At 33.6% G+C, this 23012-nt stretch overlaps 1 protein-coding gene across 1 annotated transcript; it reads left to right on the top strand.

The window, feature by feature from the left end:
* The first annotated feature begins 17807 nt into the window (after positions 1-17807).
* LOC123917724 (pentatricopeptide repeat-containing protein At5g15300-like) lies at positions 17808-20256 on the top strand. Its single transcript, XM_045969533.1, has one exon. It carries the CDS (start codon positions 17974-17976, stop codon positions 19612-19614), a length of 1641 nt encoding a protein of 546 aa, XP_045825489.1. The 5' UTR covers positions 17808-17973; the 3' UTR covers positions 19615-20256.
* Positions 20257-23012: the final 2756 nt, after the last annotated feature.

Here is a 23012-nt window from a genome sequence, read left to right as displayed (position 1 = left end):
GAAATAAATGAAACCATGAAAGAATAAGTAACACAGTCAAGAGCTGAAGAAGTAATAAGAAGTGAAAATGGCTTACTTGGGCTTGAGGGGTAACAGAAGCTTCAGGTTGTGAAGTTGTTTCTTTTGCAATAGCAGAAGCCTCGACAACAGTAGCTGCAGCAGGAGATTTTCTGTGTTTCTTTTTCTTCTTCTTTTTCTTCTCCGATTGCTCTAAAGGAGGGTTCTCAGGTGATGCCAGAGTGTTAGGTTGTGCCTCAATCTCAGAGGACTTTTGCTCAGGAGTACCTTCTTGGTTGGGATGGGGTTCTTTCTTCTTCTTCTTCTTTTTCTTCTTCTCATCGGTAATGGGTTCAGCATTATGAGGGAGATCTTGAGTAGTGACAGTGTTAGTTTGCTCAGGGATGGTCGAGAGAACAGGAATATCCTACAGGCCACAGTTCAGTAAGTTCACATTCAAAACAAAAGAAGAAGTCTTTGGCTAAATGGATACCTTATCTGGAGCACTCGAACAAGTGGCTGGAATAGGCCTTTGTTTCTTCGAAGCAGAAGGAGTTTCAGTCGAATGAGACCTTTTGCGCGAAGTGGTCTGGAAAGGGCATATCAAAGTTAATATGGAAATCCTACAAAAGTGTGAGAAGCCACAAAAAGGTAAATGCTTACCTTTAGTTCAACCTTTGGTGGTGGAGGAAGAGGTTTGCTAGAATTGCTAGAACCTGCCTTCGACTTACTCCCTGCATTGGAGAAGTGCGCATAAGAGAAAAGCACGCAAGGTAAAAAATTATGTAAGTAAAAGTAGAACCAAAAGAGTACCTCTGGCGTTCAGAATAGATGAGTCAAACCCATTAGAGATAGCAGTAAGCAAGGCAGTCTTATCAACCAGGCGTCCTTCGTAGTGTCGAGACCACCAGTTAAAGAATTCCCTAGTGCAGGCATGTGAGGGAGCAAAGTCGAATGGGGTAAGCTCATAGGAAGGCTGATTAAAATGGTTCAAGAACGAATGGAACTGTGGTTCTGTCATGCCATGCTTGCCTAAGCAAACCTCCCTCTCTTCCAAATATATGCTCTTAGGGAGTATTTGAGTTAAGCCAAATTGGCGAGACACTAGGTTTGGGAAGTAGCCAACTAACCCAAAATCTCCAGAAGTCAAGCCAATTCGACAAGACAAGACTGTGGGCATTAAGTAGGCACTCCAAATGTTGTTGGTTACTGTCTCAAACTCTGGTGGAGAAGGAAATGTGTGAGTAAACCAAGGGGGACCAAGTGGCCTATCCACAAAAGGAGCAAAGCTAGGCTTGAATTTCTTCAGGCTGAGAAAAGCATTAAAGTATTGTTGGAAAGCCACATCATAACTAAGGCCTCTTTCCCTAGGAACCATCCGTGCCAGCCTTGTGCCTTCGATTTGGCGCGTTCTTGATTCCTCATAGTATGGCTCAGGCAAGAAAAGGTCAAGTTCAGTATGAAATGTGGCAGTTAACCACAATTGCAGCAACCAGAAGGGGCCAGCACCTAAAAAGGTAGATCCATCGCCTGTTCTCTTAAGGTGTTCACAAGCATCCCTCATGGATTCATAAAGACATCCAAGAACAAGTCGAGCAAAGTTGAATTGCTGACATTCATGTAGTTGAATGGCCATAGGGATCAATTTCTTGGCTACTTGGAGAGATTGAGTGCAGAAGACATACTGCGATAGCCATAGGGTTAAGAAAGCAACATGCTCCTCGTCACTCACTTCATCACTAGTCTTTCGATTTTCCACAATGTATTTGGAGTAAGACTTGTTTCGAAAATCGAATTTGATGGTGTCGGAAGCTTTGCAAGGATCATAAGTGTCGCCAAGAGGTGATAGGCCAGTAATGGCAGCAACATCTAGCAGTGTAGGAGTCATCATGCCACATTCAAAGTGAAAGGTGTTGGTGGAAGACTCAAAGAAGTGTAAAGCAGCAATAATCATCTCTTGCTGGTATTTAAGGCCTGTCCGAGAGAGCTGAATAAGGTCATAAATACCACAGGCTTGCCAGATGTCAGCTTTATCACGTTGTACCCTATCTAACCAACCAAGGTATTGGTCATTCAAAGAAGGAGCTGATCGAAACACCCTGTTAGGCGCTTTGATGTAGCTAAAATTATAGGGTTCACTAATGAAAACCCTAGGAGCACAAGGTTTATAAACAGGAAAAATAGACAGAACCTTGGAATTCCGGCTTTTATCACTTGGTTTGGGTCCCCCAAACGCATGCACAAGATTATCAACAGAATAAGGAAAGATTAATTGACTTTCCCAAAACTTTTGTAAGTCCAGACGCAACGATGGTTCTGGAACCACGTTCTCGTCATAAGTAGAAAGCGTATCGGTGGTCCATTTACCGGCGTAAGGAAGGATTTTTCCAATGTCTGAACCTGACGCCATTGATGAAGGTGTAAAGATTGTGTAAAAGAACGGTGATTAGGGTTGAATTTGGGAATCACAAGTTGTTTGAGACAGGTTAGGAAAATCCGAGTGAAAGGAGAGTTGATGATTTGGTGATTAACAGAGTGGTGGAAATAGGAAGCCTTTCGGAAGCAAGAATTCAAGAAAGAATCGCAGAAGATGAAGAAGAAGATGAACAGTTGACAGAGCAAAAATTGGAAAAACGCAATAAAGGGAGGATCTAGCTATTTATAGAGGCACGCGATCTGAAGGATAAAGTAATCCAAAAAGGGAAAATAACAAATTTTTCAACTTCCTATGTTGACAAGTGTCCAAATCCCTTGACAGGTGAAAAAAAAAAAAAAAAAAAAAAGAAAACAAATTTTGGAGCCAATCCAAAGTTTTGAATGGCAGCCTAAACGATAGGAGAGATAAATGGAAAAGAAAGATATCCATTAATACTTTCAAAAACGCCACTTCCTCTTTCGATAGACACAGTCGAAAATGGCATTTTTGGGGGGCAATTTGTTGGACATAAATTTGGTATTTATCAATTAAATATAATTGGTGGGTCCAATATTTATTTTGGAGGTTATATTGTCAAAATAAAACTTCCAAAGGTGGTGTCGAGAGCTAACTATGTCGAAGCAAAAGAGCGTTTCGAAGACTGTGGAGGACACATCTAGTTTTGGCTTCGTCAGGAAGCTGTCGAAAGCGTGAAATCGAATCGAAAGATAGTTGGGCCAGGCCCAAAAAAGAAACAACAAACGGCCCAAGAGGCATTGGCGCGCGCTGAAGGAATGGAAGATGAAAGTGGAGAACGTGGTCGACGTGGCAGATCGAAGAGCGTCCAGATGATCAAGAAACAGTTACCACTTTGTAGTAGTATTTATAGTAGTTTTTCATTCAGAACAAGGGTCACAAAATTTTATACAAACACTCTCTCTAAAATTCTAAGTACTCAGCGATCGAACGAAAGGAATTCAGAGGAGAAATGTATGTTTTGTGAACCATCTTTATTTGTAATTGTTTTCATTCAATGCAATTTGCTTTCCAGTAATTTTCTTTAGTTTAATTCCAAATACTTGCTCGAGAAACTGCTACTTCGAGGCGATTCGAATTAGTTTCTCTTGTATCAGTTGAAAACGTTTTAATTTCTAAGTGTTTGTTTCCTTGTTAAAACGAACATTCGAACAGTTTTCTTAAACGAATAAAACACAAAATTGTCCTGAGATTTACTAGTTGATCTCGCGAGTTTAAATACTTAAACTAGCGGTTGTTTACCAAATTTCCACGTAAACACCTATTTTAGTGTTTTTAGTCGTTTTTATGGTTTTTGGCCTATTTTAGGGTCGATATTTGGGTTTTTGACCAATTTTAGTGTTTGTAGTTATTTTTATGGTGTTTTGCCAATTCTAGTGGTTGTAGTCGTTTTTATGGTTTTTAGCTTATTTTAGCGTTTGTAGTCGTTTTTTATGGTTTTTGGCCAATTTAAGTGTTTGTTGTCGTTTTTATGGTTTTTTGCCTATTTTCGTGTTTCTTGTCTTTTTTTTTTAATGTTTTTTAGCTTATTTTAGCGTTTGTAGTCGTTTTTTTATGGTTTTTGGCCTATTTTAGTGTTTTTAGTCGTTTTTATGGATTTTGGCCAATTTTAATGTTTGTAGTCGTTTTTATGGTTTTTGGCCTATTTAGTGTTTCTTGTCGTTTTTATGGATTTTGGCCTATTTTAGGGTCGATATTTGGGTTTTTGGCCAATTTTTGTGTTTGTAGTCGTTTTTTTATGGTTTTTAGCCAATTTTAATATTTGTAGTCGTTTTTATGGTTTTGGGCCAATTTTAATGTTTGTAGTCGTTTTTATGGTGTTTGGCCTATTTTAGTGTTTGTAGTCGTTTTTATGGTTTTTGGCTTATTTTAGTGTTTGTAGTAGTTTTTTTGGTGTTTGGCCTATTTTTGTGTTTGTAGTCGCATTTTTTATGGTTTTTAGCCTATTTTTGTGTTTGTAGTCGTTTTTATGGTTTTTGGCCTATTTTAGTGTTTGTAGTCGTTTTTATGGTTTTTGGCCTATTTTTGTATTTGTAGTCGTTTTTTTGTGGTCTTTAGCCTATTTTTGTGTTTGTAGTCGTTTTTATGGTTTTTGACCAATTTTAATACTTGTAGTCGTTTTTATGGTTTTTGGCCATTTTTAGTGTTTGTAGTAGTTTTTTTGGTTTTTGGCCTATTTTAGTGTTTGTAGTCGTTTTTATGGTTTTTGGCCATTTTTAGTGTTTGTAGTAGTTTTTTTGGTTTTTGGCCTATTTTTGTGTTTGTTGTCGTTTTTTAAGGATTTTGGCCAATTTTAATGTTTGTAGTCGTTTTTATGGTTTTTGGCCATTTTTAGTGTTTGTAGTAGTTTTTTTGGTTTTTGGTCTATTTTTGTGTTCGTAGTCGATTTTTTTATGGTTTTTAGCCTATTTTTGTGTTGGTAGTCGTTTTTATAGTGTTTGGCCAATTTTAATGTTTGTAGTCGTTTTTAATGTTTTTGGCCTATTTTCGTGTTTCTTGTCGTTTTCTTATGGATTTTGGCCATTATTAGTGTTTGTAGTCGTTTTTATGGTGTTTTGCCAATTTTAGTGGTTGTAGTCGTTTTTATGGTTTTTGGCCTATTTTAGTGTTTTTAGTAGTTTTTACGGTTTTTGGCCTATTTTAGGGTCGATATTTGGATTTTTGGGCAATTTTAGTGTTTGTAGTCGTTTTTATGGTTTTTAGCCTATTTTAGTGTTTTTAGTCGTTTTTATAGTTTTTGGCCTATTTTAGAGTCGATATTTGGGTTTTTGGCCATGTTTTAGTGTTTGTTGTGTTTTCGGCCTATTTTAGTGTTTGTAGTTATTTTTAGTGTTGGTAGTTGTTTTTTATGGTTTTTGGCCTATTTTAGTGTTTGTAGTCGTTTTTATGGTTTTTGGCCTATTTTTGTGTTTGTAGTCGTTTTTTTATGGTCTTTAGCCTATTTTTGTGTTTGTAGTCGTTTTTATGGTTTTTGACCAATTTTTGTGTTTGTAGTCGTTTTTATGGTTTTTGACCATTTTTAGCGTTTGTAGTAGTTTTTTTGGTTTTTGGCCTATTTTTGTGTTTGTAGTCGTTTTTTATGGATTTTGGCCAATTTTAATGTTTGTAGTCGTTTTTATGATTTTTGGCCTATTTTAGTGTTTGTAGTCGTTTTTATGGTTTTTGGCCTATTTTTGGGTCGATATTTGGGTTTTTGACCAATTTTAGTGTTTGTAGTTATTTTTATGGTGTTTTGCCAATTCTAGTGGTTGTAGTCGTTTTTATGGTTTTTAGCCTATTTTAGTGTTTTTATAGTTTTTGGCCTATTTTAGAGTCGATATTTGGGTTTTTGGCCAATTTTAGTGTTTGTTGTGTTTTTGGACTATTTTAGTGTTTGTAGTTAATTTTTATGGTTTTTGGCCAATTTCAATGTTTGTAGTCGTTTTTATGGTTTTTGGCCTATTTAGTGTTTCTAGTCGTTTTTATGGATTTTGGCCTATTTTATGGTCGATATTTGGGTTTTTGGCCAATTTTTGTGTTTGTAGTCGTTTTTTTTTTATGGTTTTTAGCCTATTTTTGTGTTTGTAGTCGTTTTTATGGTTTTTGGCCTATTTTAGTGTTTGTAGTCGTTTTTATGGTTTTTGGCCTATTTTAGTGTTTGTAGTAGTTTTTTTTGTTTTTGGCCTATTTTTGTGTTTCTAGTCGTTTTTTTATGGTCTTTCGCCTATTTTAGTGTTTGTAGTCGTTTATATGGTTTTTGGCCTATTTTCGTGTTTCTTGTCGTTTTCTTATGGATTTAGTGTTTGTAGTCATTTTTTTTGGTGTTTTGCCAATTTTAGTGGTTGTAGTCGTTTTTATGGTTTTTAGCCTATTTTAGTGTTTTTAGTCGTTTTTATGGTTTTTGGCCTATTTTAGGGTCGATATTTGGGTTTTTGACCAATTTTAGTGTTTGTAGTTATTTTTAAGGTGTTTTGCCAATTCTAGTGGTTGTAGTCGTTTTTATGGTTTTTAGCTTATTTTAGCGTTTGTAGTCGTTTTTTATGGTTTTTGGCCAATTTTAGTGTTTGTTGTCGTTTTTATGGTTTTTTGCCTATTTTCGTGTTTCTTGTCGTTTTTTTTTAATGGTTTTTAGCTTATTTTAGCGTTTGTAGTCATTTTTTTTTTATGGTTTTTGGCCTATTTTAGTGTTTTTAGTCGTTTTTATGGATTTTGGCCAATTTTAATGTTTGTAGTTGTTTTTATGGTTTTTGGCCTATTTAGTGTTTCTTGTCGTTTTTATGGATTTTGGCCTATTTTAGGGTCGATATTTGGGTTTTTGGCCAATTTTTGTGTTTGTAGTCGTTTTTATGGTGTTTGGCCTATTTTAGTGTTTGTAGTCGTTTTTATGGTTTTTGGCTTATTTTAGTGTTTGTAGTAGTTTTTTTGGTGTTTGGCCTATTTTTGTGTTTGTAGTCGCTTTTTTTATGGTTTTTAGCCTATTTTTGTGTTTGTAGTCGTTTTTATGGTTTTTGGCCAATTTTAATGTTTGTAGTCATTTTTATGGTTTTTGGCCTATTTTAGTGTTTGTAGTAGTTTTTTTGGTTTTTGGCCTATTTTTGTATTTGTAGTCGTTTTTTTATGGTTTTTAGCCTATTTTTGTGTTTGTAGTCATTTTTATGGTTTTTGGCCTATTTTTGTATTTGTAGTCGTTTTTTTATGGTCTTTGGCCTATTTTAGTGTTTGTAGTAGTTTTTATGGTTTTTAGCCTATTTTAGTGTTTTTAGTCGTTTTTATAGTTTTTGGCCTATTTTAGAGTCGATATTTGGGTTTTTGGCCAACTTTAGTGTTTGTTGTGTTTTCGGCCTATTTTAGTGTTTGTAGTTATTTTTAGTGTTGGTAGTCGTTTTTATGGTTTTTGGCCAATTTTAGTGTTTGTAGTCGTTTTTATGGTTTTTGGCCTATTTTAGGGTCGAAAGTTGGTTTTTTGGCCAATTTTAGTGTTTGTAGTCATTTTTATGGTTTTTGGCCAATTTTAGGGTAGTTTTATTGGTTTTTGGCCAATTTGAGTGTTTTGTAGTCGCTTTTATGGTTTTTGACCAATTTGAGTGTTTTGTAGTCGCTTTTATGGTTTTTGACCAATTTTAATGCTTGTAGTCGTTTTTATGGTTTTTGGCAATTTTAGTGTTTGTAGTAGTTTTTATGGTTTTTGGCCTATTTTAGTGTTTGTAGTCGTTTTTATGGTTTTTGGCCTATTTTAGTGTTTGTAGTAGTTTTTTTTGTTTTTGGCCTATTTTTGTGTTTGTTGTCGTTTTTTATGGTTTTTGGCTTATTTTTGTGTTTGTAGTCGTTTTTTAAGGATTTTGGCCAATTTTAATGTTTGTAGTCGTTTTTATGGTTTTTGGCCTATTTTAGTGTTTGTAGTAGTTTTTTGGCCTATTTTTGTGTTCGTAGTCGATTTTTTTATGGTTTTTAGCCTATTTTTGTGTTTGTAGTCGTTTTTATGGTTTTTGGCCTATTTTAGTGTTTGTAGTCGTTTTTATGGTTTTTGGCCTATTTTAGTGTTTGTAGTAGTTTTTTTGGTTTTTGGCCTATTTTTGTGTTTCTAGTCGTTTTTTTATGGTCTTTCGCCTATTTAAGTGTTTGTAGTCGTTTTTATGGTTTTTGGCCTATTTTCGTGTTTCTTGTCGTTTTCTTATGGATTTAGTGTTTGTAGTCGTTTTTTTTGGTATTTTGCCAATTTTAGTGGTTGTAGTCGTTTTTATGGTTTTTAGCCTATTTTAGTGTTTTTAGTCGTTTTTATGGTTTTTGGCCTATTTTAGGGTCGATATTTGGGTTTTTGACCAATTTTAGTGTTTGTAGTTATTTTTATGGTGTTTTGCCAATTCTAGTGGTTGTAGTCGTTTTTATGGTTTTTAGCTTATTTTAGCGTTTGTGGTCGTTTTTTATGGTTTTTGGCCAATTTTAGTGTTTGTTGTCGTTTTTATGGTTTTTTGCCTATTTTCGTGTTTCTTGTCGTTTTTTTTAATGGTTTTTAGCTTATTTTAGCGTTTGTAGTCGTTTTTTTTTTTATGGTTTTTGGCCTATTTTAGTGTTTTTAGTCGTTTTTATGGATTTTGGCCAATTTTAATGTTTGTAGTTGTTTTTATGGTTTTTGGCCTATTTAGTGTTTCTTGTCGTTTTTATGGATTTTGGCCTATTTTAGGGTCGATATTTGGGTTTTTGGCCAATTTTTGTGTTTGTAGTCGTTTTTTTATGGTTTTTAGACAATTTTAATATTTGTAGTCGTTTTTATGGTTTTGGGCCAATTTTAATGTTTGTAGTCGTTTTTATGGTGTTTGGCCTATTTTAGTGTTTGTAGTCGTTTTTATGGTTTTTGGCTTATTTTAGTGTTTGTAGTAGTTTTTTTGGTGTTTGGCCTATTTTTGTGTTTGTAGTCGCTTTTTTTATGGTTTTTAGCCTATTTTTGTGTTTGTAGTCGTTTTTATGGTTTTTGGCCAATTTTAATGTTTGTAGTCGTTTTTATGGTTTTTGGCCTATTTTAGTGTTTGTAGTAGTTTTTTTGGTTTTTGGCCTATTTTTTTATTTGTAGTCGTTTTTTTATGGTTTTTAGCCTATTTTTGTGTGTTGTAGTCGTTTTTATGGTTTTTGGCCTATTTTTGTATTTGTAGTCGTTTTTTTATGGTCTTTGGCCTATTTTAGTGTTTGTAGTAGTTTTTATGGTTTTTAGCCTATTTTAGTGTTTTTAGTCGTTTTTATAGTTTTTGGCCTATTTTAGAGTCGATATTTGGGTTTTTGGCCAATTTTAGTGTTTGTTGTGTTTTCGGCCTATTTTAGTGTTTGTAGTTATTTTTAGTGTTGGTAGTCGTTTTTATGGTTTTTGGCCAATTTTAGTGTTTGTAGTCGTTTTTATGGTTTTTGGCCTATTTTAGGGTCGAAAGTTGGTTTTTTGGCCAATTTTAGTGTTTGTAGTCATTTTTATGGTTTTTGGCCAATTTTAGGGTAGTTTTATTGGTTTTTGGCCAATTTGAGTGTTTTGTAGTCGTTTTTATGGTTTTTGACCAATTTTAATGCTTGTAGTCGTTTTTATGGTTTTTGGCCATTTTTAGTGTTTGTAGTAGTTTTTTTTGTTTTTGGCCTATTTTAGTGTTTGTAGTCGTTTTTATGGTTTTTGGCCTATTTTAGTGTTTGTAGTAGTTTTTTTTGTTTTTGGCCTATTTTTGTGTTTGCAGTCGTTTTTTTATGGTCTTTAGCCTATTTTTGTGTTTGTAGTCGTTTTTATGGTTTTTGACCAATTTTAATGTTTGTAGTCGTTTTTATGGTTTTTGGCCATTTTTTAGTGTTTGTAGTAGTTTTTTTGGTTTTTGGCCTATTTTTGTGTTTGTTGTCGTTTTTTATGGTTTTTGGCTTATTTTTGTGTTTGTTGTCGTTTTTTAAGGATTTTGGCCAATTTTAATGTTTGTAGTCGTTTTTATGGTTTTTGGCCTATTTTAGTGTTTGTAGTAGTTTTTTGGCCTATTTTTGTGTTCGTAGTCGTTTTTATGGTTTTTGGCCTATTTTAGTGTTTGTAGTAGTTTTTATGGTTTTTGGCCTATTTTAGTGTTTGTAGTAGTTTTTTTGGTTTTTGGCCTATTTTTGTGTTTCTAGTCGTTTTTTTATGGTCTTTCGCCTATTTTAGTGTTTGTAGTCGTTTTTATGGTTTTTGGCCTATTTTCGTGTTTCTTGTCGTTTTCTTATGGATTTAGTGTTTGTAGTCGTTTTTATGGTTTTTAGCCTATTTTAGTGTTTTTAGTCGTTTTTATGGTTTTTGGCCTATTTTAGTGTTTTTAGTCGTTTTTATGGTTTTTGGCCTATTTTAGGGTCGATATTTGGGTTTTTGACCAATTTTAGTGTTTGTAGTTATTTTTATGGTGTTTAGCCAATTCTAGTGGTTGTAGTCGTTTTTATGGTTTTTAGCTTATTTTAGCGTTTGTAGTCGTTTTTTATGGTTTTTGGCCAATTTTAGTGTTTGTTGTCGTTTTTATGGTTTTTTGCCTATTTTCGTGTTTCTTGTCGTTTTTTTTTAATGGTTTTTAGCTTATTTTAGCGTTTGTAGTCGTTTTTTTTATGGTTTTTGGCCTATTTTAGTGTTTTTAGTCGTTTTTATGGATTTTGGCCAATTTTAATGTTTGTAGTTGTTTTTATGGTTTTTGGCCTATTTAGTGTTTCTTGTCGTTTTTATGGATTTTGGCCTATTTTAGGGTCGATATTTGGGTTTTTGGCCAATTTTTGTGTTTGTAGTCGTTTTTTTATGGTTTTTAGACAATTTTATTATTTGTAGTCGTTTTTATGGTTTTGGGCCAATTTTAATGTTTGTAGTCGTTTTTATGGTTTTTGGCTTATTTTAGTGTTTGTAGTAGTTTTTTTGGTGTTTGGCCTATTTTTGTGTTTGTAGTCGCTTTTTTTATGGTTTTTAGCCTATTTTTGTGTTTGTAGTCGTTTTTTTGGTTTTTGGCCAATTTTAATGTTTGTAGTCATTTTTATGGTTTTTGGCCTATTTTAGTGTTTGTAGTAGTTTTTTTGGTTTTTGGCCTATTTTTGTATTTGTAGTCGTTTTTTTATGGTTTTTAGCCTATTTTTGTGTTTGTAGTCGTTTTTATGGTTTTTGGTCTATTTTTGTATTTGTAGTCGTTTTTTTATGGTCTTTGGCCTATTTTAGTGTTTGTAGTAGTTTTTATGGTTTTTAGCCTATTTTAGTGTTTTTAGTCGTTTTTATAGTTTTTGGCCTATTTTAGAGTCGATATTTGGGTTTTTGGCCAATTTTAGTGTTTGTTGTGTTTTCGGCCTATTTTAGTGTTTGTAGTTATTTTTAGTGTTGGTAGTCGTTTTTATTGTTTTTGGCCAATTTTAGTGTTTGTAGTCGTTTTTATGGTTTTTGGCCTATTTTAGTGTTTGTAGTTTTTTTTAGTGTTGATAGTTGTTTTTTATGGTTTTTGGCCTATTTTAGTGTTTGTAGTCGTTTTTATGGTTTTTGGCCAATTTTAGTGTTTGTAGTAGTTTTTTTGGTTTTTGGCCTATTTTAGTGTTTGTAGTCGTTTTTATGGTTTTTGGCCAATTTTAGGGTAGTTTTATTGGTTTTTGGCCAATTTGAGTGTTTGTAGTCGTTTTTATGGTTTTTGGCCAATTTTAGGGTAGTTTTATTGGTTTTTGGCCAATTTGAGTGTTTGTAGTCCAATTTGAGTGTTTGTAGTCGTTTTTATGGTTTTTGGCCAATTTTAGTGTTTGTAGTCGTTTTTTATGGTTTGTGGCCTATTTTAGTGTTTGTAGTGGTTTTTTTGGTTTTTGGCCTATTTTAGTGTTTGTAGTCGTTTTTTATGGTTTTTGGTCAATTTTAGTGTTTGTAGTCGTTTTTATGGTTTTTGGCCAATTTTAGTGTTTGTAGTAGTTTTTTTGGTTTTTGGCCTATTTTAGTGTTTGTAGTCGTTTTTATGGTTTTTGACCAATTTTAGGGTAGTTTTATTGGTTTTTGGCCAATTTGAGTGTTTGTAGTCGTTTTTATGGTTTTTGGCCAATTTTAGTGTTTGTAGTCGTTTTTTATGGTTTGTGGCCTATTTTAGTGTTTGTAGTCGTTTTAATGGTTTTTGGCCTATTAAAGTGTTTCTTTTCTTTTTTATGGATTTTGGCCTATTTTAGGGTCGATATTTGGGTTTTTGGCCAATTTTAGTGTTTGTTGTCGTTTTTATGGTTTTTGGCCTATTTTAGTGTTTGTAGTTGTTTTTTATGGTTTTTGCCCAATTTTAGTGTTTGTAGTCGTTTTTATGGTTTTTAGCTAATTTTAGTATTTGTAGTCGTTTTTATGGTTTTTGGCCTATTTTAGTGTTTGTAGTCGTTTTAATGGTTTTTGGCCAATTTTAGTGTTTGTTGTGTTTTTGGCCTATTTTAGTGTTTGTAGTTGTTTTTTATGGTTTTTGGCCAATTTTAATGGTTGTAGTTGTTTTTATGGTTTTTAGCTTATTTTAGCTTTTGTAGTCATTTTTTATGGTTTTTGGCCAATTTTAGTGTTTGTAGTCGTTTTTATGGATTTTGGCCAATTTTAATGTTTGTAGTCGTTTTTATGGTTTTTGGCCTATTTAGTGTTTCTTGTCGTTTTTATGGATTTTGGCCTATTTTAGGGTCGATATTTGGGTTTTTGGCCAATTTTAGTGTTTGTTGTCGTTTTTATGGTTTTTGGCCTATTTTAGTGTTTGCAGTCGTTTTTATGGTTTTTGGCCAATTTTAGGGTAGTTTTATTGGTTTTTGGCCAATTTGAGTGTTTGTAGTCGTTTTTATGGTTTTTGGCCAATTTTAGGGTAGTTTTATTGGTTTTTGGCCAATTTGAGTGTTTGTAGTCGTTTTTATGGTTTTTGGCCAATTTTAGTGTTTGTAGTCGTTTTTTATGGTTTGTGGCCTATTTTAGTGTTTGTAGTCGTTTTTATGGTTTTTGGCCTATTTTAGTGTTTCTTTTCTTTTTTATGGATTTTGGCCTATTTTAGGGTCGATATTTGGGTTTTTGGCCAATTTTAGTGTTTGTTGTCGTTTTTATGGTTTTTGGCCTATTTTAGTGTTTGTAGTTGTTTTTTATGGTTTTTGCCCAATTTTAGTTTTTGTAGTCGTTTTTATGGTTTTTAGCTAATTTTAGTATTTGTAGTCGTTTTTGTGGTTTTTGGCCTATTTTAGTGTTTCTTGTCGTTTTTATGGATTTTTGCCTATTTTAGGGTCGATATTTGGGTTTTTGGCCAATTTTAATGTTTGTAGTTGTTTTTATGGTTTTTGGCCTATTTTAGTGTTTGTAGTGGTTTTTTTGGTTTTTGGCCTATTTTAGTGTTTGTAGTCGTTTTTTATGGTTTTTGGTCAATTTTAGTGTTTGTAGTCGTTTTTATGGTTTTTGGCCAATTTTAGTGTTTGTAGTAGTTTTTTTGGTTTTTGGCCTATTTTAGTGTTTGTAGTCGTTTTTATGGTTTTTGACCAATTTTAGGGTAGTTTTATTGGTTTTTGGCCAATTTGAGTGTTTGTAGTCGTTTTTATGGTTTTTGGCCAATTTTAGTGTTTGTAGTCGTTTTTTATGGTTTGTGGCCTATTTTAGTGTTTGTAGTCGTTTTTATGGTTTTTGGCCTATTTTAGTGTTTCTTTTCTTTTTTATGGATTTTGGCCTATTTTAGGGTCGATATTTGGGTTTTTGGCCAATTTTAGTGTTTGTTGTCGTTTTTATGGTTTTTGGCCTATTTTAGTGTTTGTAGTTGTTTTTTATGGTTTTTGCCCAATTTTAGTTTTTGTAGTCGTTTTTATGGTTTTTAGCTAATTTTAGTATTTGTAGTCGTTTTTGTGGTTTTTGGCCTATTTTAGTGTTTCTTGTCGTTTTTATGGATTTTTGCCTATTTTAGGGTCGATATTTGGGTTTTTGGCCAATTTTAATGTTTGTAGTTGTTTTTATGGTTTTTGGCCTATTTTAGTGTTTGTAGTGGTTTTTTTGGTTTTTGGCCTATTTTAGTGTTTGTAGTCGTTTTTTATGGTTTTTGGTCAATTTTAGTGTTTGTAGTCGTTTTTATGGTTTTTGGCCAATTTTAGTGTTTGTAGTCGTTTTTATGGTTTTTGACCAATTTTAGGGTAGTTTTATTGGTTTTTGGCCAATTTGAGTGTTTGTAGTCGTTTTTATGGTTTTTGGCCAATTTTAGTGTTTGTAGTCGTTTTTTATGGTTTGTGGCCTATTTTAGTGTTTGTAGTCGTTTTAATGGTTTTTGGCCTATTTTAGTGTTTCTTTTCTTTTTTATGGATTTTGGCCTATTTTAGGGTCGATATTTGGGTTTTTGGCCAATTTTAGTGTTTGTTGTCGTTTTTATGGTTTTTGGCCTATTTTAGTGTTTGTAGTTGTTTTTTATGGTTTTTGCCCAATTTTAGTGTTTGTAGTCGTTTTTATGGTTTTTAGCTAATTTTAGTATTTGTAGTCGTTTTTATGGTTTTTGGCCTATTTTAGTGTTTGTAGTCGTTTTAATGGTTTTTGGCCTATTTTAGGGTCGATATTTGGGTTTTTGGCCAATTTTAGTGTTTGTTGTGTTTTTGGCCTATTTTAGTGTTTGTAGTTGTTTTTTATGGTTTTTGGCCAATTTTAGTGGTTGTAGTTGTTTTTATGGTTTTTAGCTTATTTTAGCTTTTGTAGTCATTTTTTATAGTTTTTGGCCAATTTTAGTGTTTGTAGTCGTTTTTATGGATTTTGGCCAATTTTAATGTTTGTAGTCGTTTTTATGGTTTTTGGCCTATTTAGTGTTTCTTGTCGTTTTTATGGATTTTGGCCTATTTTAGGGTCGATATTTGGGTTTTTGGCCAATTTTAGTGTTTGTTGTCGTTTTTATGGTTTTTGGCCAATTTTAGTGTTTGTAGTCGTTTTTATGGTTTTTAGTTAATTTTAGCGTTTGTAGTCGTTTTTTATGGTTTTTGGTCAATTTTAGTGTTTGTAGTCGTTTTTATGGTTTTTGGCCAACTTTAGTGTTTGTAGTAGTTTTTTTGGTTTTTGGCCTATTTTAGTGTTTGTAGTCGTTTTTATGGTTTTTGGCCAATTTTAGGGTAGTTTTATTGGTTTTTGGCCAATTTGAGTGTTTGTAGTCGTTTTTATGGTTTTTGGCCAATTTTAGGGTAGTTTTATTGGTTTTTGGCCAATTTGAGTGTTTGTAGTCCAATTTGAGTGTTTGTAGTCGTTTTTATGGTTTTTGGCCAATTTTAGTGTTTGTAGTCGTTTTTTATGGTTTGTGGCCTATTTTAGTGTTTGTAGTCGTTTTTATGGTTTTTGGCCTATTTTAGTGTTTCTTTTCTTTTTTATGGATTTTGGCCTATTTTAGGGTCGATATTTGGGTTTTTGGCCAATTTTAGTGTTTGTTGTCGTTTTTATGGTTTTTGGCCTATTTTAGTGTTTGTAGTTGTTTTTTATGGTTTTTGCCCAATTTTAGTGTTTGTAGTCGTTTTTATGGTTTTTAGCTAATTTTAGTATTTGTAGTCGTTTTTGTGGTTTTTGGCCTATTTTAGTGTTTCTTGTCGTTTTTATGGATTTTTGCCTATTTTAGGGTCGATATTTGGGTTTTTGGCCAATTTTAATGTTTGTAGTTGTTTTTATGGTTTTTGGCCTATTTTAGTGTTTGTAGTGGTTTTTTTGGTTTTTGGCCTATTTTAGTGTTTGTAGTCGTTTTTTATGGTTTTTGGTCAATTTTAGTGTTTGTAGTCGTTTTTATGGTTTTTGGCCAATTTTAGTGTTTGTAGTAGTTTTTTTGGTTTTTGGCCTATTTTAGTGTTTGTAGTCGTTTTTATGGTTTTTGGCCAATTTTAGTGTTTGTAGTCGTTTTTTATGGTTTGTGGCCTATTTTAGTGTTTGTAGTCGTTTTTATGGTTTTTGGCCTATTTAGTGTTTCTTGTCGTTTTTATGGATTTTGGCCTATTTTAGGGTCGATATTTGGGTTTTTGGCCAATTTTAGTGTTTGTTGTCGTTTTTATGGTTTTTGGCCAATTTGAGTGTTTGTAGTCGTTTTTATGGTTTTTGGCCAATTTTAGTGTTTGTGGTCGTTTTTTATGGTTTGTGGCCTATTTTAGTGTTTGTAGTCGTTTTAATGGTTTTTGGCCTATTTTAGTGTTTCTTTTCTTTTTTATGGATTTTGGCCTATTTTAGGGTCGATATTTGGGTTTTTGGCCAATTTTAGTGTTTGTTGTCGTTTTTATGGTTTTTGGCCTATTTTAGTGTTTGTAGTTGTTTTTTATGGTTTTTGCCCAATTTTAGTGTTTGTAGTCGTTTTTATGGTTTTTAGCTAATTTTAGTATTTGTAGTCGTTTTTATGGTTTTTGGCCTATTTTAGTGTTTGTAGTCATTTTAATGGTTTTTGGCCTATTTTAGGGTCGATATTTGGGTTTTTGGCCAATTTTAGTGTTTGTTGTGTTTTTGGCCTATTTTAGTGTTTGTAGTTGTTTTTTATGGTTTTTGGCCAATTTTAGTGGTTGTAGTTGTTTTTATGGTTTTTAGCTTATTTTAGCTTTTGTAGTCATTTTTTATGGTTTTTGGCCAATTTTAGTGTTTGTAGTCGTTTTTATGGATTTTGGCCAATTTTAATGTTTGTAGTCGTTTTTATGGTTTTTGGCCTATTTAGTGTTTCTTGTCGTTTTTATGGATTTTGGCCTATTTTAGGGTCGATATTTGGGTTTTTGGCCAATTTTAGTGTTTGTTGTCGTTTTTATGGTTTTTGGCCAATTTTAGTGTTTGTAGTCGTTTTTATGGTTTTTAGTTAATTTTAGCGTTTGTAGTCGTTTTTTATGGTTTTTGGTCAATTTTAGTGTTTGTAGTCGTTTTTATGGTTTTTGGCCAATTTTAGTGTTTGTAGTAGTTTTTTTTGTTTTTGGCCTATTTTAGTGTTTGTAGTCGTTTTTATGGTTTTTGGCCAATTTTAGGGTAGTTTTATTGGTTTTTGGCCAATTTGAGTGTTTGTAGTCGTTTTTATGGTTTTTGGCCAATTTGAGTGTTTGTAGTCCAATTTGAGTGTTTGTAGTCGTTTTTATGGTTTTTGGCCAATTTTAGTGTTTGTAGTCGTTTTTTATGGTTTGTGGCCTATTTTAGTGTTTGTAGTCGTTTTTATGGTTTTTGGCCTATTTTAGTGTTTCTTTTCTTTTTTATGGATTTTGGCCTATTTTAGGGTCGATATTTGGGTTTTTGGCCAATTTTAGTGTTTGTTGTCGTTTTTATGGTTTTTGGCCTATTTTAGTGTTTGTAGTTGTTTTTTATGGTTTTTGCCCAATTTTAGTGTTTGTAGTCGTTTTTATGGTTTTTAGCTAATTTTAGTATTTGTAGTCGTTTTTGTGGTTTTTGGCCTATTTTAGTGTTTCTTGTCGTTTTTATGGATTTTTGCCTATTTTAGGGTCGATATTTGGGTTTTTGGCCAATTTTAATGTTTGTAGTTGTTTTTATGGTTTTTGGCCTATTTTAGTGTTTGTAGTGGTTTTTTTGGTTTTTGGCCTATTTTAGTGTTTGTAGTCGTTTTTTTTTTATGGTTTTTAGCCTATTTTTGTTTTTGTAGTCGTTTTTATGGTTTTTGGCCAATTTTAATGTTTGTAGTCGTTTTTATGGTTTTTTGCCAATTTTAATGTTTGTAGTCGATGAATAACACAAAATAAGCTTAAACTTGCACTTCTCCTCATATTGTGCGAACCTACCAACTGAGTTAAGCTCACGAGAACTTCTTGCCCTTAATTTATCCAATTAAAAAACAACACAATACAAGTTAAATTATTCTTTGTTAAAAAAAAAAAGTTAAATTATTCTTTGTTAAAAAAAAAAAGTTAAATTATTCTATATTTTTTTAGCAGATGAAAATGCATCGAAACTTAATTACTTAAGTTAAAGGGTCAAACTTAAAATAAGTCAAGCAACCAAAGAAAGAATATTTAAGCCAAAAATAAATCAGCAAGCGACGTATGCCGTGACGACAACTGTGATAAACCAAATGAGATTCCGGTGGCGCCTCACACGGCGGTGCGAAAGAATGAGCGCCGCGTGATAATTCCCCAAGATTGAGAATTTGAGAAAAATGACGGGATCCAAGTTTTGTCGAGTAACATGCATGCTCAACAAACTCTCTTCAATGTCACAATTGAAACAAATCCAAGCTATAATCACAAAATCAGGTCTTCACTCCCACATTTCATTCATAACCAAACTCATTTTCTTTTCAGCACTTTCTCCAATGGGTAACCTTTCTCATGCTTATTCTCTTTTTCAACAATCTTCTATTGTTATGCACAACAACAACAACCCCTTTATTCCCAACACTTTGATTCGTGCTTTTTCCAATAGTTCTTTCCCTCTTCAAGCTTTGTATATTTATAACCAAATGCAATACAACAATGTTGTTTCTGATTGTTATACTTACAATTTTGTTCTTAAAGCTTGTTCTAGAGCTTATAAGTTAATACAAGAAAGTGGTAGTTTTGATGATGATGCTGATGATGAGGTTGTTGTTTTTAATAAAGGTGTTGAGATTCATTGTAGAGTTATTAAAATAGGGTTTGAAAATGATTCTTGTATTCAAAATTCGTTGCTTAATATGTATTCGCAATGTGGGTTGGTCTCGGTTGCACGCCAGTTGTTTGATCAAATTAAAGATACAAGTTTGGTTTCTTGGAATATTATGATATCGGCGTATGATCGTATTGAAGATTATGAATCGGCAGGTTACCTTTTTGAAACAATGCCGCATAAGAATGTTGTTTCGTGGAATATCTTGATTGGAAGATATATTAGGTTAGGTAATGTTGAGGCTGCAAGGAGAGTGTTTGGTTGTATGCCGGAGAGGGATGCGGTATCGTGGAATTCTATGATTGCTGGTTGTGTTTCTGTTAAGGATTATGCTGGAGCGTTGGAACTGTTTTCTGAGATGCAAAATGCTGGAGTAAAACCGACAGAAGTAACACTTATATCGATCCTTGGTGCCTGTGCTGAAACTGGTGCATTGGAGACAGGTTGCAGAATACACGAGTCCCTTAAAGTGTGTGAGCATAAGATCGAAGGTTATTTAGGTAATGCGTTTGTGAATATGTATTGTAAATGTGGGAATTTGAGCTTGGCTCGGGAAATATTTAACGGGATGAGGATGAAAACTGTGAGTTGTTGGAATGCTATGATAATTGGTTTGGCTGTCCATGGTTATTGTGAGGAGGTTTTCCAATTATTTTCAGAGATGGAAGAGAGTCTCGATAATAGTATTAGGCCGAATGGGCTGACATTTACTGGTGTTTTGGTTGCTTGTAGTCATAAGGGATTGGTTGATAAAGCAAGATGGTATTATGATCATATGGTAAATAAGTACAAAATTGTGCCCAATATAAAGCATTATGGTTGCATGGTTGATCTTTTAAGTAGATGGGGTTTGTTGGAAGAGGCTTATCAGATGATTAAGACCGCCCCTTTCACTAATAGTGATGTGTTGTGGAGAACATTGCTGGGTGCTTGTAGGAAACAAGGTAACATGGACTTGGCTGTGATATCCTTCCAACAACTTGCCAAGGAGCAACTAACCGATGGAGATTACATGTTGTTATCTAACATTTATGCTGAAGCTGGAAGATGGGATGAGGTTCAGAGATTGAGGAGTGAAATGGGTTACTTGCATGTTCCTAAGCAAGCTGGCTATAGCCAAATCAACATGAATGTATCTGTCAGGCTTTCCTAAACAAACCATTGGCCTCTTTTGATGAGTTAAGCTAAAGACATTTTTTAGTCAGCCATGTGCCCTTATATGAAGTTAAAATTCTTTAGTTATGCTAGAGAATTGGATTGGCATGAAGACTGTGGATGAAACTGAGAATCTTAAATTCAGTTCCACCATCATCTAGGAGGTGTCAAAGGAAGGCCCAAAAGACGAAGGAAGGATGGCAGTGCGGCACCAATGAGTACTACTAAGCCGAGAATGTCATATTCTGAAATCACCTATTCGAGATGTGGCGGTGTCCAAAGCATAACATGAAAGGGTGTGTGGTAATGAATTGAAGGGTTACCAAATACCAATAAGGCCAAAAAAAAAAGAAAAAAGGAAACTGTTTGCTCAACCACAGGCTAAGCCACATTCCCAGCCGATGAACCACAGATTGAAGCTCGTCCTCAGGTAGAGCAAGTAACACTCACAAATTCCTATATTGATCAAGTGATACATTTTATCCTATGTGTATATTGATAGAGTGAAACATTTTAGCCTATGTGCGTTTTGTTCTGCATTGATTGATTGAATTAATTTTGTAAAAATGAATTGAACAATAAATTTAAATGTAAAAATCATGTTTGGTGTCAAAAGTTACAATTACAAATCATAGCTTTAAGTTATAATTCATTCTTTGTCAAAAAAAAAAAAAGTTATAATTCATTCTCGAGGCAAAATCAATACTCTCGAGGCAAAATCAATACAATCTGAAAATATCCAAACATATGTAAATAAATTGTACCTCCAAAATCAATTTTAGCTCATGTAAAAGTGAAATTGATCATACACTTACTAAATTTGGTTCCAAAAATAATCAAATTTGGGTTGACCACAAATATCCAACTCTGTGTATTTTACCATGAATTTGACAAAATCAATGTGACATTGTGATTTTATTGAAGATACAAATTGGCTATTTGAAAAACCAGTTGTCGTTGAATCACTTGTAGTTTTTTTTTTTTTTAGTAAAAAAAAGGTAAACATGAATTTTCACCGTGGATTTTAACAAAATCAAACATGCGCACAAAATGTAGTTTTTGCCAAAATTGTAGCGGCGAATTGTGACCGTGTGATTCTCACCATCAATTTAAACATACACTTGATTGATTGTAAGCGAAAATTTACTGTGTATTTGCAATGCTAACATTTTTAGACCCCCACGTGTGCAAACCAAATATCTAACCTGATATATAAAATGTGGTTAAGGTAATCATTTTATAGAACATCAAATTCTACCCTGTATAAGAATAAGAATGTAAGAAAAGACAGATAGTTGGATGATGATATGCTCCTGCAATGGAATTTGGATTATTCATACTGCAACACTCAACAACATTAATCAACATGTAATTTGCTTAAGGAGTACTAATTTATAAGTCTCATTCCAACACTCAATAATTTCATAAAACAATCTTTCACAACTTGTTGCAACTTGTTTCATGAGCACACTGCGCAGCATCATCACATGCAATTAATCATGTTTTAGCAAAGTTATCCCTTCTAAGATTCCACACACATGATATCCACCAGCATAAATGTTTTTGAACTTCATTTTCAAAGGAGTCAAACTATTTTTTCTTTTTCTTTTTTCTTTTTCTTCACTGCATCCTATATTGAAGAAATCCATCCAACAAAATCAACAATTCTTAGTCTGCTACGTTGAAGAAATGTTTCACCAATAGAAGAAGCTCCCCACTCAGATTATTCAAACGGTAAAGTTATTGCTTAAAATGGCAATCATTTTTTCTTTAAAACCAAGCAACCACAACACCTTAATTCATCACCTTACTATTCAAAAACTCATCTTTAATTTCACTGAACATAGAAAATGGTTTTTTTTTTTTTTTTTTTTTGACAAAAGAAAATGGCATACTTAGATGACAAAGAAATTGAAACTTTACCATCACCTCCGATCAACACCGCCACCACTGCTACCACCGCCGCCATTGTGAACCCAAACCTAGTCTCCTGGAGACTCTCCACATTTGCAAAGTCTTGGTGTGCATTGTTAGTCTTCCTCAATTTATCTCTGAACCCAAACCCCACCGATGCGGACATGGTTTTCTATCAGTTTTTGGCATTAACCTCCTTCATTTTCGTCAATAAACTGCGCTTTGCGCGAAGTGGAAGTGAAGGTGCTTATCGGATCAATCTGCTCTATGTTACCTTTGCTGCAGTTCCGATATGGCGGCGAAAATGTTTACTTGGATTTAGAATCATTAGCGGTGTGTGGTAGACATGACTCAATATGGTGAAAGTATGTTGTTTTGGTTGCATAGATGGCTTGGTAGTTGTACTTTGAAAAAGAGATTTAATAGATTGTTTGCTGTTACTGTTAACAGAAATGTTTTAGTGTCAGATATTTTATGTCGCAAGGGTGACAGATGGAATCATTGTTGGCGGAGAAGATTATATGCCTGGGAGGAGGCTCAACTGATGGAGTTAGAAGAGATGCTAGCTGGCGTGTCTGTGAGCCCCGGATCAGTTGATAAATGCGTCTAAAGTATGATACAGCTGCTGGTTTTTCTGTTAAATCCGCATATAATTTGCTGCTAGAGTTGCTGGTTCAGGATCAAGGTGATGAAGGACACTGTAATGCTTATAAGAAGCTCTGGAAGTGTTCGGCCCCATCAAAGTTTGTTATTCATGGATGGAGAGTTCTACTCAATAGAATCGCGACGAAGGAACATTAGTATGCAAAAGGAATTATTAACGCAGATAGCATTTTTGCGTGTTTTGTGTCTCTAATATTGAGAGTTGCAATCAGTGGCGGATCTTACTTAAAATGTTAGGGGGTGCAGTGAAAAAATAGAATAAAAAAATTTAAAAAAATGGAACCAGAGGTTGTGGATAGGGCATAATACCACCAGGCTACCGCACGCACTTTGTTATATTTTGGAATCAAATAATATATATACAAACGTTAATTTTGCTGCTACATGAAAATACCTATATTTATGAAATAAAATATAATTTTGACGGGCGCCGCGGCACCTCCCGGCTCTCAAGAAGATCCGCCCCTGGTTGCAATCATGTACTATTCTCCTGTCTGTTCGCGTATGGTGTGTGGACTTCTATCTATAGGCGGCTGGGCTTTGTAGGCGCATTCGCGGCAACAGCAGTGGATCATTTTATGCAACACAGTGTGGTTATCTGTAATTTGGTCCTTATGGATAGCTAGGAACAAATGTGTTTGAAGTGAAGATTGCTTGTCAGAATGCAATTTATTTTAAATGCCAAACTCTTGGCTTGGAGTTGGTTTATACTTAAAAATGAAAGAAGTGACGATGCTTCTGTTTTTGATTGGATGAGGGAGCCTATGATGTGCATGGTATGGTAGATTGGTAGGTATATATGCTTCTGAGTGTGGTGGC

This window comes from Trifolium pratense, linkage group LG3 (assembly GCF_020283565.1).
Source record: "Trifolium pratense cultivar HEN17-A07 linkage group LG3, ARS_RC_1.1, whole genome shotgun sequence".
NCBI lineage: Eukaryota > Viridiplantae > Streptophyta > Magnoliopsida > Fabales > Fabaceae > Trifolium > Trifolium pratense.
This window is presented reverse-complemented; position numbering and strand designations above follow the sequence as displayed.